Below are 15988 nucleotides of genomic sequence, written 5' to 3'. Positions count from 1 at the left end.
GAAGGGTCAATGGGAAACCAGGACCCTGAGACTGACAGTCCCCAGGGGCAATGGGGAGAAGCCAACATTCCAGGTCAGCCTGACTGACAGGGCAGGCAGGCTACTGAGGGAGTCAGGAAGCCAGGGTCCTGTCCTCCCTGTGAGGTGAAGCTGCCTTACCAGAGTGGGGCCGAGCTAAGGAGAGAGCCGGAGCCTGAGCTGCGCCAGGGAGCTGAGCTGCGCTGAACAGAGCCTGAGTGAACCAGAGAAGCAGCCCGAGCTGAGCTGAGCTGAGCTGAGCAGAGCAGAGGAGCAGCAGGCAGTGGGGCCAGAGAAGCAGCCCAGAGAGCTGTGCTGAGAGCAGAGCTGCAGCAACCAGAACCAGAAGGACCAGAGAAGCAGCCCAGGGAGCTGCGCTGGAGGCTGAGGAGCAGCAGGAGAGCTGAGGCAGAGTTGAACAGGGGCCGGAGCTGTCTGGAACCAGGTGCAGTGAGTGGCTGGGAAGCATGGGGGGAACCCTGGGCAGTGGGCCCAGCACAGGGAGATGCCTCCAGCCAAGAGGCCTTTCAAGCCTGACAGGGAGGGAGATGATGCTGGGAAGAAGAGTCCTGCCACCTAGAGCCTGAAAGCATGTGGCCACTGCCAGAGCAAGTGTCTGACCTGCGGCATCCCTGACTTGGCACATGTGAGGAACAGTCTATGAATGTCCCTTACATTCCAGTGACAGCTATTTATGATGTCCCCATGCCACAGAGCGGGGTTACATGTTTCCCTTTAACCTTTCCCATTTTTTCCTTATTTTTTTTCAATTGATTGCTGTTTAATAAATTGTATTTGCTTGAACAATATGCAATGATCAGAGGGTCAGGGAAGCGTCCAGAGCAGAGCGAGTACCCCAGAATGGGGACAATGTAGCTCTGTCATAAAGGACCACAACAACATAGGGGATCAAGCCCCCCAAGAATCCTAAGCCCACCCTTTTCAGGGTCATGAGGACTCTGCCACACAGGAGGGTGGAAGGGGAGTCCTCAAGGTCAGGCAGGCCACTGTGTAAAGGGAGTCGGAGTAGGACTCAGATCCTTTCACTAGCCCATTCCACCAGGGTAGCGTATAAGCCAGGAAATTCCCAACAATTTCCCCGCTTACATTTGTGCTGCAGTAAGCTGAGCCACTTGATGATTCTTTTCCAGTGAAATGTGGGAGAACCTGTCTATCCTTTCGCACACAGGGTGGAACTGTGTGAACACACTGGAGGACTATCAAAGCTTGAGTGATTTAGTCCGAGTGCTGACTGCAAAGTGGGTGGGTTACCAGCCTGAATGAAAGCAGAACGTGGGCTCTACCCCACAGCTGGGCCGGCTAGCCTGGGCTGAGTTGCAAGCACTACTAAACTCAAGTGAGAGATTTTTGTGTGTGAACAGGCGGGGTTTAGGGGCAACGTCAGGTAAGAGTCCTGGCTACCTCTGCAGTGAAGACATACCCTAAAGAGCAAAGGGCCAAAACCTGAACTCCAGAAAGGAGATGTCTTAACACAGTGAAGGACTCACCTAACATTTGTCAATGGCAGTGATTCTCAACCCGCAGCCCAGTCAGCACACAGCTGCAGCCCATGTGACATCCTCAGGGCCATACAGGTAGCATGTATATATATTGAGTGGATGAGCCCCACATAACACACAGGGTGCTGCATATGTGGCCCACAATGGTAAATAGGTTGAGAACTGCTCAGTGGCACTGGAACATTTTTAATAGTGGGGGTGCTGAAAGCCAGCCCCCTTGCCCCTGTCCATGCCCCCGCTGAGGCGAGCAGCCGGGATCCCGGGCACAAGCTGGCAACCGAGACCATGGGCACGGGGCTGGCAGTTGGGAGCCGGGGGGTGCTGCAGCACCCCCCGCACGCCTTATTCCCACGCCTATGAAACTGCTGGTCTATGTGGAATATTTTCAAATGTCCAAATGGAGTTGGGCACTCCTCTTTTTGCCTTTCAAAATCTCCCTCCCCTGTCCATTTCAACTCCTCAGATATGGACACAGGAATTATATAAGATGAGAGCAGGAGCATGGGGCTCCTACGGCCTCACAGGCTTCACAGGACAATTATAAACTCTGACATTAACATTCAACAGCAAAAAAAAAAGACTGAAAATTATTTTAATAATGGAAACGCCGTACGTTTTAAAATGCTCTGTCTTACAGTCTGCCAGCGCTGGATACATGTGTCAGACTATACTAACGTTTTCAGGGCCAGTAAGCATTTGTAGTCAGTGGTCGTGGGTCACAAAGAAAAATTTGATCTTTGCCGTCTCAGACTCCACTGGCTGAAGCTGTCAGACCAAGCTGTCACTGTAGTTCGATTAGCTCAGTACTGCAAACGCAGGAAGTCCCACCGAGGGTGGAAATAGAATGCTGACATGCTGCCTCGCCTGGCAGACCCAGCTACGCCATTCCTCAGAGCTGTGGTTTTGAATAGATGGGCTTAACCATCCCTCTCTTTTATGGCTTTCTTTTGACATCCCTGGAATATTTCTTAAAGGATATATTCTCCACTCTGTGAATGGAGGAATTTTGGCAAACTATATAACTGTATAACATCTGTTAGCCAGAGTGAATATAGAGGTTTGCTACAGCTTGTGATGGGAATGTGGAATTACAGCTGAAGAATACTGAGTGTTGATGTTGATCAGCAGGTAGTAATTTATATTGATTTATTTTCCTGTATATAAAAGAATGGTTCTTAGTAAATCTACATAGCATCCATGAGGACCTGGACCAGTACTGACTGAATTTGGCAAAGATTTCCATTGACTTCAATGACAGTTAGATTGAGCCCTGATAGAGTCATCCTGTTGACTTCAGCCAGTAAGGACTACTTACATAAGCAAAGGTAGCAGGATTCGGCAATATTACAAATAAGTATCTGGATCATGGCCCATGTCTGAAAATCCTCACCCTCCTTGAGAGTGCAGATCCCTCCATTCTTTCAGACATGGAACTGAGGATTAGCAATGCCAGGAAAGCTATGTACTTACAGTCAAATAAAAGCTCTAAAAAGAGAGAATATGGTTACAATTATTCCATTTGCAGTATTTTTAACGAAAACTCTAAGACAATATAAAAGATATTCTCATCACTGTTCCTGAAATGGGTACGGGTTTGATCCAAAGCACATTGAAATCAGTGGCACATTGACTTCAATGGGCTTTGGATCAGGCACTAAATCACTACAAAATTTAGTATCTGAAATATAATAAACAAAAAACAACAACCCAAGAGGAAGACCCTGTTTTGTCAATGAGTATGTGGAGTAAGACTGAGAAGCTCCCACTTGAAGCCAATGGAAATCAGGGCATTTCAAAGTAGCTGTAAAGTTCTTACATATATAAATGTTTGATTAATTTTAGCAGTGCTTGAACGAATTGTGACATTAACCATTTTTTATTTATAAAAATGTCTAGTGCTTAAAACAACTTTGACATTTTTGTAGCATTCATGCAAGGTTCATGCACTTGGCAACTTTCAGGGCACACCCGGAGTGTTGTGTAGGAGCAGTGCACACACGGCTCCTCTCAAGGGCATGAATCTTGGAAACTCGCCCAGATGACATGAACCGTGGGAAGCCTCCCAGGACTAGGCTCAAGGCCCAAGAGCAAGGAATGCGGTAGATAGAAATTGGTAAATAAGAATATTAAACAAAGCCAGTGTATTCCTTTTATCTGTTGGAGTATGTAATGCGCAGGAGGAGGGAGAGAAATAAAAGAGAGGGTGGAAAGCTGACAGGCAGACCAGCCCGTTGGCAGACCAGCCTACTTGCTTGCTTAAAGCCTTGTTCTGTCTTGTATTTGAACCGCAACACATTTTCATTGCTATAAATTGGGAACTGAATACTTTCAGTCCTGCTGCACATCAAGGGCTGGACATCCTGCTGAGAAATACAATGCCGTATTATTATAATTGTAGTGTTACTTCACGGATGGTGGACTTATTAATCAGAATTTTAGGGAATGGCAATACTACATTTTGAGTGATTGCTGGAGATATGCCCATCTTGACTTACAGAGATTTAAATTATCCTACTATTTTCCCAGCTATATCACTAAGTAAAATATTGTAGAAAGAACATTAGCTGTGTTCAACATCTTTAAGTTACCCAGTAGCCTATAAATAGCTACATATCCCTCACTGTTTAAAAATCCTCAATACACTGTAACCAAATGCAGATATTAAAATAATGATAGGTATTTGAAAAAACTGTTATTGCTCTGGCAGTATGTGCCTGCCTAGAACACCCCACTGTGCTAAAAGATGTGGCTCCTGCTGGGAAAGAGCTCAGTGGAGTCTGCTGCCCCATCTAGCTAGAATAGAAGTTGGATAAAAATTTGAACATAAACCATAAGTCATTTAGTGGAATACGAGCAACATTTGCTCTGGAAAGAAATATTGGGCATTATATACATGATATGCACTTTTTATACTTTGCCTTTGCGATTATTTTTCAAGAGAGCTGAGAGACACCTAGTGGCAGGATTCTTAGTTAAACAGCTTAATTTCCCTTACATCCACCTTATCTGACAGTGCTTCCACATTGTAAGATTGTACTTTGAAGGCAAAAATTCTCAGCTGATACAATATAGTCTATTTTCATATAGTGGCTTCAGTACTCTGAGTCACCAGAGCCCTTACTACATCAGTCAAATAGGAAAGAAAAGTTCAAGGAGAGATTTGTGCCATTATGGCCTGCTCCAAAAAATACGGTCATCAAAGGAAAGACTCCTGTTTCAGTCCGGCCCTGAGTATGTTCCACAGAAAACTTAGATAACTGTATCACTAGTTTGAGTAACTCCTATGTGACTTGTTCTGATTATATACATAAAGGATTCTGCAAACTGACAATATCAAGAAGGCTGAGGAGTTTACTGCATATTGTGTTTGTCTTCATTAAGAAACTTAATAGTGACCAGATCCTCAACACAATTAATATTATCAACAAGGGGGAAGAAGAGCAAAGCAAAACAGGGAAAGAACAGATTAAAGAATATTGAGATAAGTTAGATGTATTCAAATCAGCAGAGTCCAGTGAAATTCATCCTAGGGTACTTAGGGAACTAGCTGAAAGAATCTCAGAACTGTTGCAATTATCTTTGAGAACTCATGGAGGATGGATGAGGTCCCAGAGGACTACAGAAGGGCAAACATAGTACCTATATTTAAAAAGGGGAACAAAGAGAACCTGAGGAATTATACACCAGTCACACTAATTTTGATACCTTGAAAGATACTGGAATAAATGATTAAACTATCAATTTGTAAGGACTTAGAAGATAATAGGGTTTTAAAGAATAGCCAGCATGGATTTATCATGAATAAATCATGCCAAACCAACCTAATTTTCTTCTTTGACAGAGTTACTGGCCTAGTAAGCTGGGGGGGAGGAGCAGCAGATGTGATATTTTGATTTTAGTAAGGCTTTTGACAGTCCCACATGATATTCTTATAAACAAACCAGGGCAATGTGGTCTAGATGAAATGACTTCGAAGTGGGGCACAACAGGTTGAAGGATAGCAGGTGTAGTTCAAAGAGTGGTTGTTAATTGGTCATTGTTAAATTTAAAGGGACTTATGTAGTGGGATTCCACAGGGTCAGTCCTGTGTCCGGTTCTATTCAGTATTTTTATTAATGACTTGGATAATGTAGTGGAGAATATACTTATACAATTTGCAGGTGACACCAACATAGGAGGAATTGCAAGCACTTTAGAGGACAGGCTTTAAATTCAAAAGAACCTTGACAAATCGGAAAATTGGTCTGAAATTGACAAGATGAAATTGAATATAGACAAGTGCAAAGTACTTCACTTAGGAAGGAAAAATTAAATGCACAACTACAAATTGGGGGGAAATGGCTAGGTGGTAGTACTGCTGAAGAGGATTTGGCTGTGAGAGTGAACAACAAATTAAATATGAGTCAACAATGTAATGCAGCTGCGAAAAATCACCCCCAGAATTATATTGGATTGACAGAAGTGTTGAATGTAAGATATGGGAGATAATTGTCCTGGTCTACTCATCACTGGTAAGACTTCAGCTGGAGTACTGTGTCCAGTTCTGGATGTCAGACTTTAGGAAAGAGGGGAACAAATTGGAGAGAGTCTAGAGGAGAGCAACAACATTGATAAAAGGTTTAGAAAACCTGATTTATGAAAAAAGATTTTAAAAATTTGAGCATATTTAGTCTTGAGAAAAGAAGACTGAGGAGAGACATGTTAACACAGTTTTCAAATATGTTAAGGGCTGTTATAAAGAGAGAAGAGTATGTACAATTGTTATCCATGTCCACTAGAGGTAGGACAAGAAGCAATGGGCTTAATCTGCTGCAAAGGAGATTAAAGTTAAATATTAGAAAAAAAATGCTAAAATCCTCATCACTGGAGGTTTAAAGAACAAGTTGGACAAATGTCTGCCAGGGATAGTCTAGGTCAATGGTTTTCAACCTGCGGTCTGTGGGCCCCTGGGGATCCACAGACTATGTCTAAGATGTCCAAAGGGATCTGCACCTCCATTCAAAATTTTTTAGGGGTTTGCAAATGAAAAAAGGTTGAAAAGCACTGGTCTAGGTTTATTTGGTCCTGCCTCAGCACAGGGGTCTTGATGACTTCCTGAGGTTCCTTCCAGCTCTACATTTTTATGATTCTACGAAACATGGTTTATCTCTTGATGTATGAAGCAGCATAAACAGGGCTCTCATACCTCATGTTCAAAGAGTGTTCTACACAGCACACAAAACTTGCATAGTTTCCAGTGTTAATCTGGAGGGCATTCAAGACATTGAAAGAAATAAGGAAAAAATGGCTGTCAGGAACTGGAAGAGAGTTTCTTATTAATATAGCAACATAAATGAAAAAAGCAACCCCTAATTAGGTGAAGAGGAGAAGGGTATGAAGTCAGAGGATAGGAGTGCAAGGGCTGATGCTTATTACACGAATCATAGTCCTCTCACTGTTTCTTTGTGCTTCCTGTCTATCTGTTGCATCCAACTGTTGTCTTTTGCTGTATACTTTGATTGTACGCTCTTCAGGGCAGGGCTCTTCCATTATGTGCGTATTCAGTAGTTAGCCACAAAGGGTTTTGATTCCTGTTTGGGGCCAATACAATGCAAAACAAGTATTAAAAAAAATAGAATAAGAGTATATCACATACTTAGCATGACAATGAATTATTAATTTAAAAATAAACTCATTGGACAGGAGAAAGTAAATTTTATTGAGGAAAATATTACTGTATTGCTACAAATTTACTGTACGTGTCTTTTGTACAAATTGGAAGTGTGTGGATATAATAAATACACAGATGTGCAGTATGTACTATAAGCATTGGCCCAGATTTTCGAACATGTCAGAAATGTAAATGCATGCCTACTTTAGGCACACAAATCAGATAATTGTGTATATAAATTTTGCATGTGCAGTTACTCCTCTGATCATTTGACAGTGTGGTCCATAATGCAATTACTATGTTTCCAAGAGCGAAACAAAGACATTGATACCAATAAGAGAAAAATCCTGGCCGAGAACTGAAAAAGAGTCATATGATGAATAAGCAGGTTTCTGCTGTTTACATCCTCATGGGTGAATAACAGAGGAGTCAAAAACAATGTCAAATGCAGCTCAGTGGAGTGACAATTATTATTCCCTACTGATAAGGCAATCAGATAACCCTACAATGCCACTACCCTTGATGTGACTATTCTGTGGAGAAGCAGGCTTTTAATCTGGCACCTTTACAAGAATTAAATTCATTTGGTAAAGGGAAAGAAAAGCAATGTGTAAAAACAAATACTAACTACAGGATATATGCCTTTCATTTTTACATATGCACTTTTATGTATCACTGGGTGAACACTAAGACAGGAGCTACTGTTTGTTTGTAAAAGCATTAAGGCCCTGAACCTGCAATGAGCTTCATGAAGGCAGACTCTGACTTCAGTGGAGCTCCACGTGGGTACAAGTCTCTGCCCATAAAGAATTCATTGCAGGATAAGGGCCTAAGATGACGTTTTCTATTATTTGTGCTTTAGGGGTGAAATTCACTGTAGCACTGGGTCTATTATTTGTGTTTTTGTTAATGGGAAATGTACTTTAAGTCCAGAGTGGGCACTTGATTGTAAAGTATCAGGGGGTAGCCGTGTTAGTCTGTATCCACAAAAACAACAAGGAGTCCGGTGGCACCTTAAAGACTAACAGATTTATTTGGGCATAAGCTTTCATGGGTAAAAAACCACTTCTTCAGATGTAGTAGTTCTTCACTTAATAAATTTATTTTTCAAGAAAACAAACATTCTTGAAGAGGTAATGTAGTAAGAATGATATATTTCACATTAAATAGTTTTTTGGTGCATCTCTTTAGTTCATTATTTTTTGTTTTTGTCTGTACCATTCAGGATATGTTTGATAGCTGTTCATATCTCAGGACTGGCGTGTGAGGGTTGGGCATGACTGAAGAGTAAGGGAAGGAAGCCACTGTGCCAGGCGCTTGGCCCCTTCAACTCCCATTAACTTCAGGGGCAGGTGAGGGAACTAGTCATCTTGCAGGAGGCACTCAGCACCTCTTACATATGCCCCAGAAGTGATCTGTCCCCTCACAAAGTCATGCCCCATCATTGTTAGTCATTTTGGCTTTGTAAAGCAAGATCTGTTGTGTGTAGATATTGCAAGATATTTTGGAACCAACTCCTCCTCTATTTTCCTCTGTTCAACAGACAAGGTGAAAGAGTCACAGCTAATGTGTCTGATATTGCTCCCACTACGAATCAATGGAAGTTTTATTAATCGGGTCTTTAAAGCAAGAACTATGTGATTAGAATGCAGTGAAATCTGTATGAGACCATGCATATTAGGCAACCTCTGGTCTTAAAGGGTTACCTCAAAGCATTCTCATGTGTACTATGGGCTATTCAGCTTTCCCTTTATTAGTAGGCCACCTCTACTGAGCAACTGGTTTGGGGGCAAGTTTCACTACAGCTGTGTATCATACAGAGATCTGGTTTTGCCTTAGAAGCTACATAGGCAATTATTCATAAAACTAAATTTAATTCATTCTTTAAAACAAATGAAATAAGAAAAAGTCCTCTACCATCTACAGTAGGTTGATTTGCCATTTATGGTAACACATTGATCAAACAGAGGTTTTTAATCAGAAGACTTAAAGCTTTCCAAATGTTTCTCAGATCTGTAAGCTGCAACCCCACCTTTATTGGCTCATTTTTCTGTTTCAGGGGCCCCTTAAACTTCTACATTATATAGTAAATGTGGCACATCATGCACTATTTGTTGTCTTCTCATTAAGCATTCTTTCAAGTCTACTTTTCCCTCCTCCTAAGGATCTCAGCATGGCATGCAGGGCATAGCAGTTCCACTTGAACATGGAATCTTCTGAAATGAGGTAAATATCAATAAAACCTTGTATAACTCAAAGGCTTTTGTAACCAGTTGCATGTTGAGACCATGGGTGAAATCCTTTTCCCAGGGAAAACGCCCATTGACTTCAGTGGGGCCAGCATTTCACCCTATAATTTTAATTTCTAAGATTTATTCTGATGGGACCAATCTTGGGTCTCTTCCTCGAGAATTTAGGCAAACAGTTCTTTTTGAGCCACACACTAGTACAGCTCTATAAATGGGTGATAAAACCATGGAATATGGAAAAGCATCATTTTACCTCTCTGCCCCAGAAGCCGGTATATATCTCTTCTACATTGTACCAAGTACTCCTGAGCCAAGAAGAGAGAGATTCAAGGTTACTCTCACACCCAAGCTTCCATGCTCCAATACACAGCATTACTGCCAAGCTAATGGATCTAATGCCTTGACATCCACAGCCATTCTAACAACACAGAGAGAAGTATTATCTTTGTATATGTTTTGTTTAATAAACTCCATTTGACTTAAAGAGAACAGTGGCACTAGTGAGTAGCAAAATTTTTAACCTCTATGGAATTTACATGGGGTCAAATCCTGCTGAATTCACTCAGTGCTTGGTTCTGGTATCACTTATTCTTGTGCAGGAATAACTCAACTGAAATCAAGTGAGTTAAACCACTGTAAAACTGATGGAAGATCAGAATCAGACCATCAGTTTTCTCATACTAACTTCCTATTGACTGCACTAGGATTTTTTGCTAGCGTGAGGACTGAATAAGCATTGAGCACATGTTTACTTCATAAATATAAAAGCATATTTTGTGTTTTAGGCTATACTTAACTGAAATTTGTGTGTTATGAACTGTAAATGCAAGATGAATAAAAACTAACACAAAAATATTTCTCCTTTTCACCTGAATGTCCTTGGATCTTGTGCTGCAAATAGTTGATTGATGACTAACATCAAAGGCATCTCAGTTTGTATGTCATATGCTCCAGTTAAAATAGTTACACACTGAAGCCCAGATGGGAAAACTCCTTGATTTGGCTAGATATCTGTAGAACCTTTTATTTACTGGGAAGTGGAATCTAAAAATGGAATAATTTTATAACAATTAAAGACACAATTAGAATCATGATTAAGTATATATACAAAGGGTCTGCATCAGTAGTGAATACACTGACTTCTGGCCCCAAGGATGGAAAGTCCAGCTGGAAGAATGCTGCAGTGGCATGAGGTGGCCTCCTGCAACCACTGCCCCACTGTTGGCATGGTGACAGCCAGTGGATCCTCAAAAAGGAGTGGTACTGGCCAACGATGGGGCATGGCTAGAACAGGGTTCTCACAACAAATTTTTTGGCAGCCTCAGTGTGGCCACCAACTCTGGCTGGTGGCCGCTCTGACAATTGTTTCCCTAAAATACTTAATTAACTTTAGAAAAACTCAATAGTAAAAATAACGTACAGTTATATTTTGGTGCCCCGACCTCCACTACCTCCCCGGGCCCCATTGCTTCTCCCCCATTGCCTCGGGCTCCCTTCCATGGCCTCGGACCCCAGGCTCACCCCACTTCTTGCTTCTGGACCACAGCGCCTGGTAAAACTGGCCTTGCAGAAGCCCAGAGCCAGAGCCCCATGGCTGGAGCCAGGGGTGGGCTGAAGCCCCAAGCCCACAGGCAGAGCCCTGCTACTATGTGGGGACTGAAACCCAAAGCCCTGAAAGTGGGTGGTGGTGGGGGGGGGGCTGAGGCCCACCTCAGGAGGCCCACAGCTGAAGCCCTGTGCCAGAGTCCTGCGGCTGCAGTCAGGTGATGGGGGGACTATAGCCGCCTCTGGCTGAACTGGGCGGGGGAGGCTGAAGCCCACCCCTGAGTGCTGCAGGGAGGGGCCACTGCTTTGCCCCCTCCCCCATCTCTACACAAGAGGCTGTTGTGGCTGCAGGAAAATCCCTTGGTGGCCGCATGTGGCCACAGAGGCCACATTTGAGAAACACTGGGCTAGAGCATCCAGGATATGTGCTGTTTGGGGCATCCTCTGCTGCTGAAAACTTCTATGGAGTCCCAGATAGAAATTAAAGCTATCCTTCCCTGGGTGAGTCCCCTGGGAGATTAGTGGTGTCACCATTGCCTACTCTCACAGGGGGTGAATCCCCCTGAGGCACAGTGGCTCCCATTGGCACAATGGTATAGGTTCAATTATACCTGTAGTAACAAAAGGGGTGAATCTAGTCATACATTGGGGCACAAGGGTAATAGAAGGTTTTTATCAATTAAATAGGAAAAAGGCTGGCGTGTCCAGTGTATACCAATTATTTACACAGGAAAAAATTGATTGTGTTCATGGTGATACAGTATACTAGCAAGGGTACAAATTCCTCAGTTATATTTGTTCTTCCCTTTTGTTACCCTACCTATAGTATCCACCCAGATACCCATAATATCTTGTGGAATATTTATCTCCTTTACTGTATCCAGTGGGTCTGTAAATGCAACATCCTAATGAACTACTTCAGCTAGTAACTTTGATGCTAGAATGTTACCAGCAAGAACTTTACTAAGAAACTATGCAGTTTTCTCTCATTGAGCAAACTGTAACTTCGATCTTTTCTTCAAAAAACTAACATAAAAGGAGACTGTTTACAGAATTTCTGTCACCAGAGGAAAACTTATAAAACAATGCTTCTCAGAAATCATTTTTTAACAATGCTAGATTCTTCTTTCTGCTTCTTTACTTTCAATACTAATTAGATTTCCCTCCCCTGTCCACTTCACAAACTCAATTTCACTGACAGTTGGATATGCAAGGTATGGAAGATCATGTCCCCCATGCATACCATGGAGACCCTCGGTAAGAAAGGAGTCTAAATCCTAGATTCCTTACTCAGGCAAAATGCCACTGAAATCACCGTAAAAAAATAAATAAAAGATTGAGTTATTTGGTTTAAACAATAGGTTACTGTGCATGTAAGTGCATATTTCTTACAAGATAGTACTTTTCATTAGTCCAGAATTACATATTTACACAATTTAACATCTGTTGTCAGAGGATAAATAAATACAGTTTTATTCAATATTGAAAAGAAATTCGACAACACCAAAGTGAAAGAAAAAGAATGACCAATATTTGCAAATTAGAAAGTCTAACGTTAGGCACCAAATACTTAAAAGTGTTGCTTGATTTTCAAGTAGCTCTCCCTGAAGTCATTCAGAGCTTCTAAGAACTCAGCACTTTTGAAAGTCAGGCCAGTTTCTTACATGACTAAATATGGAGTTTGGAACTTAACTTTAGACTCCTACTTTTGAAAATCTTGGTCCCAGCCATTTTTTTAGAGTGATTTCCATAGGAATTCACTGAACTCTGTGACTTGAATAAGAGTTGCAGGTGTTCAGCATCTTTGAAAGTCAGGCCATTTAGGTGCCCAAACATGGATTTAGGTGCTTACGTATACGCACTGAAATTTTTCATTTTTTGGCCATGCCCCCCTTACACCAGGGCTGAATTTGCCCCATTATACATGACAGCATGCAGTGATGTTAGGACCCTATAATTCCTCAACACAGAAAAGTGAGTCAGATAGTGTAAGTCAGAGCTTTAACAGTTAGCCCTGAGTTTATTTGCTTTTATTTTGCAGCGAGCATCTTAACCTTAATGTAATCTATATTTTGTGTGTGTTAATATTTTAGAATCTGGACAACGCTAGAAGTTGAATTCAGTTTTCATTTTAGTATTAAAATAATAGGCAAGTCATTGATGCGCTGATGAAACACATTCTCATGAGGGCATGCCTAGACTACCCCATGCTCTGTATTAGGAAATACTGTCTTGATCCTACACCATTATAGTCAATAGGAGCATTGCCATTAATTTCAATCAGCATAGAATCAGGCCCAAATACACCATGTTATTCTTCAAGTTTTAAAGAAACATCCCAGGTAAAGATGTAAGGACAGATTGCGATGCTTATATAACCTTTGAAGATGGATAGAAACATTAATATTTAATTATTCTCATTAAAGATTTCTATACACTTAGAATGTATAGACTATCATATGCCAGTCATAACAAGAGTTGATAATGTGAAAGTCTATGTATAATTGATATAAATACTACAATATACGTTTACCATACTATTTTTGTCTCTACTCACATTTTCAGCTGGAAATTAAATTCACTAATAATAGATGATAAACCTGAGATACTTGCTTTTTAGTGCTATCAGTCCAATCTGAGATCAATTATTCATGTGTGCAGCATTTCTAAAGCAATTTTGTATCACTGACATTCCTGTTTCCTAAAATATACCATGTTCACAAGGTATTTGTAATGGGACTTAACATATTGTAGTATTTACAGTGGAAAGCTTCAAAACATCTGTTTGTTTCAGAGTGTCAAGATGAGGATCAAAATAACACAGGAATAAAGTTACAAGAAGAAGATAATAATAACCCCATACTTACCCAGCTCATTAGTGAATTCATTGGATTCCTCCCCAGCAATGTTTTTTTCCAAACCTGGAAACTAAATTGAGTGTGAAGAAAAACAACATATGTTTAGTTTTGAACAAAATTTTAATTTAGCTTTGAAGGGCCCAATTCTGCAAAGTGCTAAATGTCCTCAACTTCTATTGAAGCCCGTGGGAACTGAGAACACAGAGCACCTTAGAAGACCAGGTCCAAAACTAATAATGTAGTACTGTACTCTGCAGAAATTCAGAGATTCATGGTTTATACTGTACTTGCTTCTCATGGCTCCCAAGACAAAGAACCATGGGACCAAAATGAATCAGGAAGCAAAGTAACCACTTTTTTTTCTGCCACAGAACTTTCTTCTCCAGACTTTGCCAACAAAGCATAAACTTGGTTGGTGATTAGTCATATCAGAGAATTAGTTTCTTGTCCTAGGAATGATAACAGTTTAAAATCCAAAGTCCACTGAAATCAGTGGAAGTCTTGGCATTGACTTCAACGGGCTTTGAATCAGGCTGATAGTCATACACACCTGTCAACTATTCAGAGAGAAGATGTAGGTGATTAATAACATCTAAGAGCAGAACCCAGAGAGGGTGTTCCCTCCATTTCCCCCCTCTCTTCTGGTTTTGTCTGTTTACCAGACCGTCCAGTTCCATTCATCCTGATAGTCACTGCAGTGGAACTGGAGGTCCAGGAGATAAGAGCAATGCTGAATAATCTAAACCAGCAGTTCTCAACCTTTCTGGGCTCAGGATCCATTTGAAAATATTTATGGCCTGTCGTGACCCAGTAAATAGTCTGGGGTTGGAAGCCCTGGGGTTGTTTTGGTCTGAACCTGAACCTGCCCCACTCCTTCCTCGAAGGAGTTGGGTCCTGCCCAGCACACGTAGTGCTGGGCAGCCACAATGGCAGCTCCTGCAACTCCTGTGCTGTGGGGCTCGCTGCACTGACCTCTCAGGTCTGGCTGGGCATTGCAACCTCCAGGACTGTAGCACCGCTGAAGTTTGGCCCCACCCTCCTGACTGGACAAATTTGTGAGAGTGGAGTTGTGGCCTGGCTCATGGGATTGCAGTGCTACTCACTCAAGTCTGGCCTACTCGGACTCCCATCATCATGACGGCTGGGCCAAACTGAGTGGCACTGGGACTCCACAGGTTGCATTGCCTGGAGCAGGCAGGTAAGCCCAACCAGCCCTGTGAGACAGGAGCTACGGAGCTGCCACATGATCCTTTGAAACATTCTCATGACCCAACAGTGTTATGTACATGTTTGTTTTGTAATTATTTATATACTAGGTTTGGTCAAACTATTTCCCCAGTGTATCACAGTATAGTGTAAAGGTCTACATCATGTGGTTTTTACACCTTCTCTGGAACCCAACATCCAACCACGTCTAAAAAAACTATGTTAAAAGTGAAGCACTTAAAAGTTAGAAAATGCCAGAATTAAGGTTCCTTGGACTTCTCATTCAGTCTCAGTTTCCTCATTTTTTCTGGCTCCTTGTCCCAGTCTCTTTGTCCAGCTAGTCCGCATCCAAGTCTACACCCCCGTGCCAGACTTGAGTCCCAGTCTCCACCTCCCAGGCTTCTTGGCCCAGTCAACTCCCAGGCCTCCACCACGATGCCTAGGTCTGGCACTTGTCCCCTCTGCATTTTAATCGGATGACTTCCTCCTCCACGCTGCCTGGGTGCCGTTGTGGAGTGGGAGGAGAGAGAGAGAAAGGGAGGGTGTCACTGACGGCACAGGTGAGACAGGCTCCCTGTTCTCAGTTCTAGTGTCTGACCTTACCCCGCCTTGGAGCAGTCATTACAGGAAAAAAGACAGCTTCATCCTTGTAGCCTGTGCTGGTGTATGCTCCATTGCTCTGTGGGGATAGCATACATGCAGTTCTGTCACACATAGGAGTTTTGATGGGATGGAGCATGTTCAAAATGTCTGCTCAGCACAAGGAGCTCTGACACTTGAGCATGCTCAGTGAGGATGGAATCTTTGGAGATTTTAGCTGCTAGAATGTCCAGCAAGTCTCTACTGAGCATGTACAAACTGTGACTTTTCAGAGGCTCGTAATTTGACCAAATCTGGGCAGATGTTCATAGGGACAGCAAAAGGCACATCCTTGACATAAAC

The 15988-nt window shown here is 42.1% G+C and overlaps 1 protein-coding gene across 1 annotated transcript; it reads right to left on the bottom strand.

The window, feature by feature from the left end:
* Positions 1–9161: 9161 nt before the first annotated feature.
* On the bottom strand, positions 9162–14976 carry INPP1 (inositol polyphosphate-1-phosphatase). Its single transcript, XM_073306952.1, is given in 6 exon segments — positions 9162–9341; positions 9343–9514; positions 10307–10481; positions 11803–11967; positions 13850–13910; positions 14959–14976. Coding segments are annotated over 6 exon segments (771 nt in total).
* Positions 14977–15988: the final 1012 nt, after the last annotated feature.

The sequence above is a fragment of the Lepidochelys kempii genome, chromosome 11 (genome assembly GCF_965140285.1).
Source record: "Lepidochelys kempii isolate rLepKem1 chromosome 11, rLepKem1.hap1, whole genome shotgun sequence".
Lineage (NCBI taxonomy): Eukaryota > Metazoa > Chordata > Testudines > Cheloniidae > Lepidochelys > Lepidochelys kempii.
Note: the sequence above shows the minus strand (reverse complement) of the source record. Positions and strands in the feature narration are given on the sequence as shown.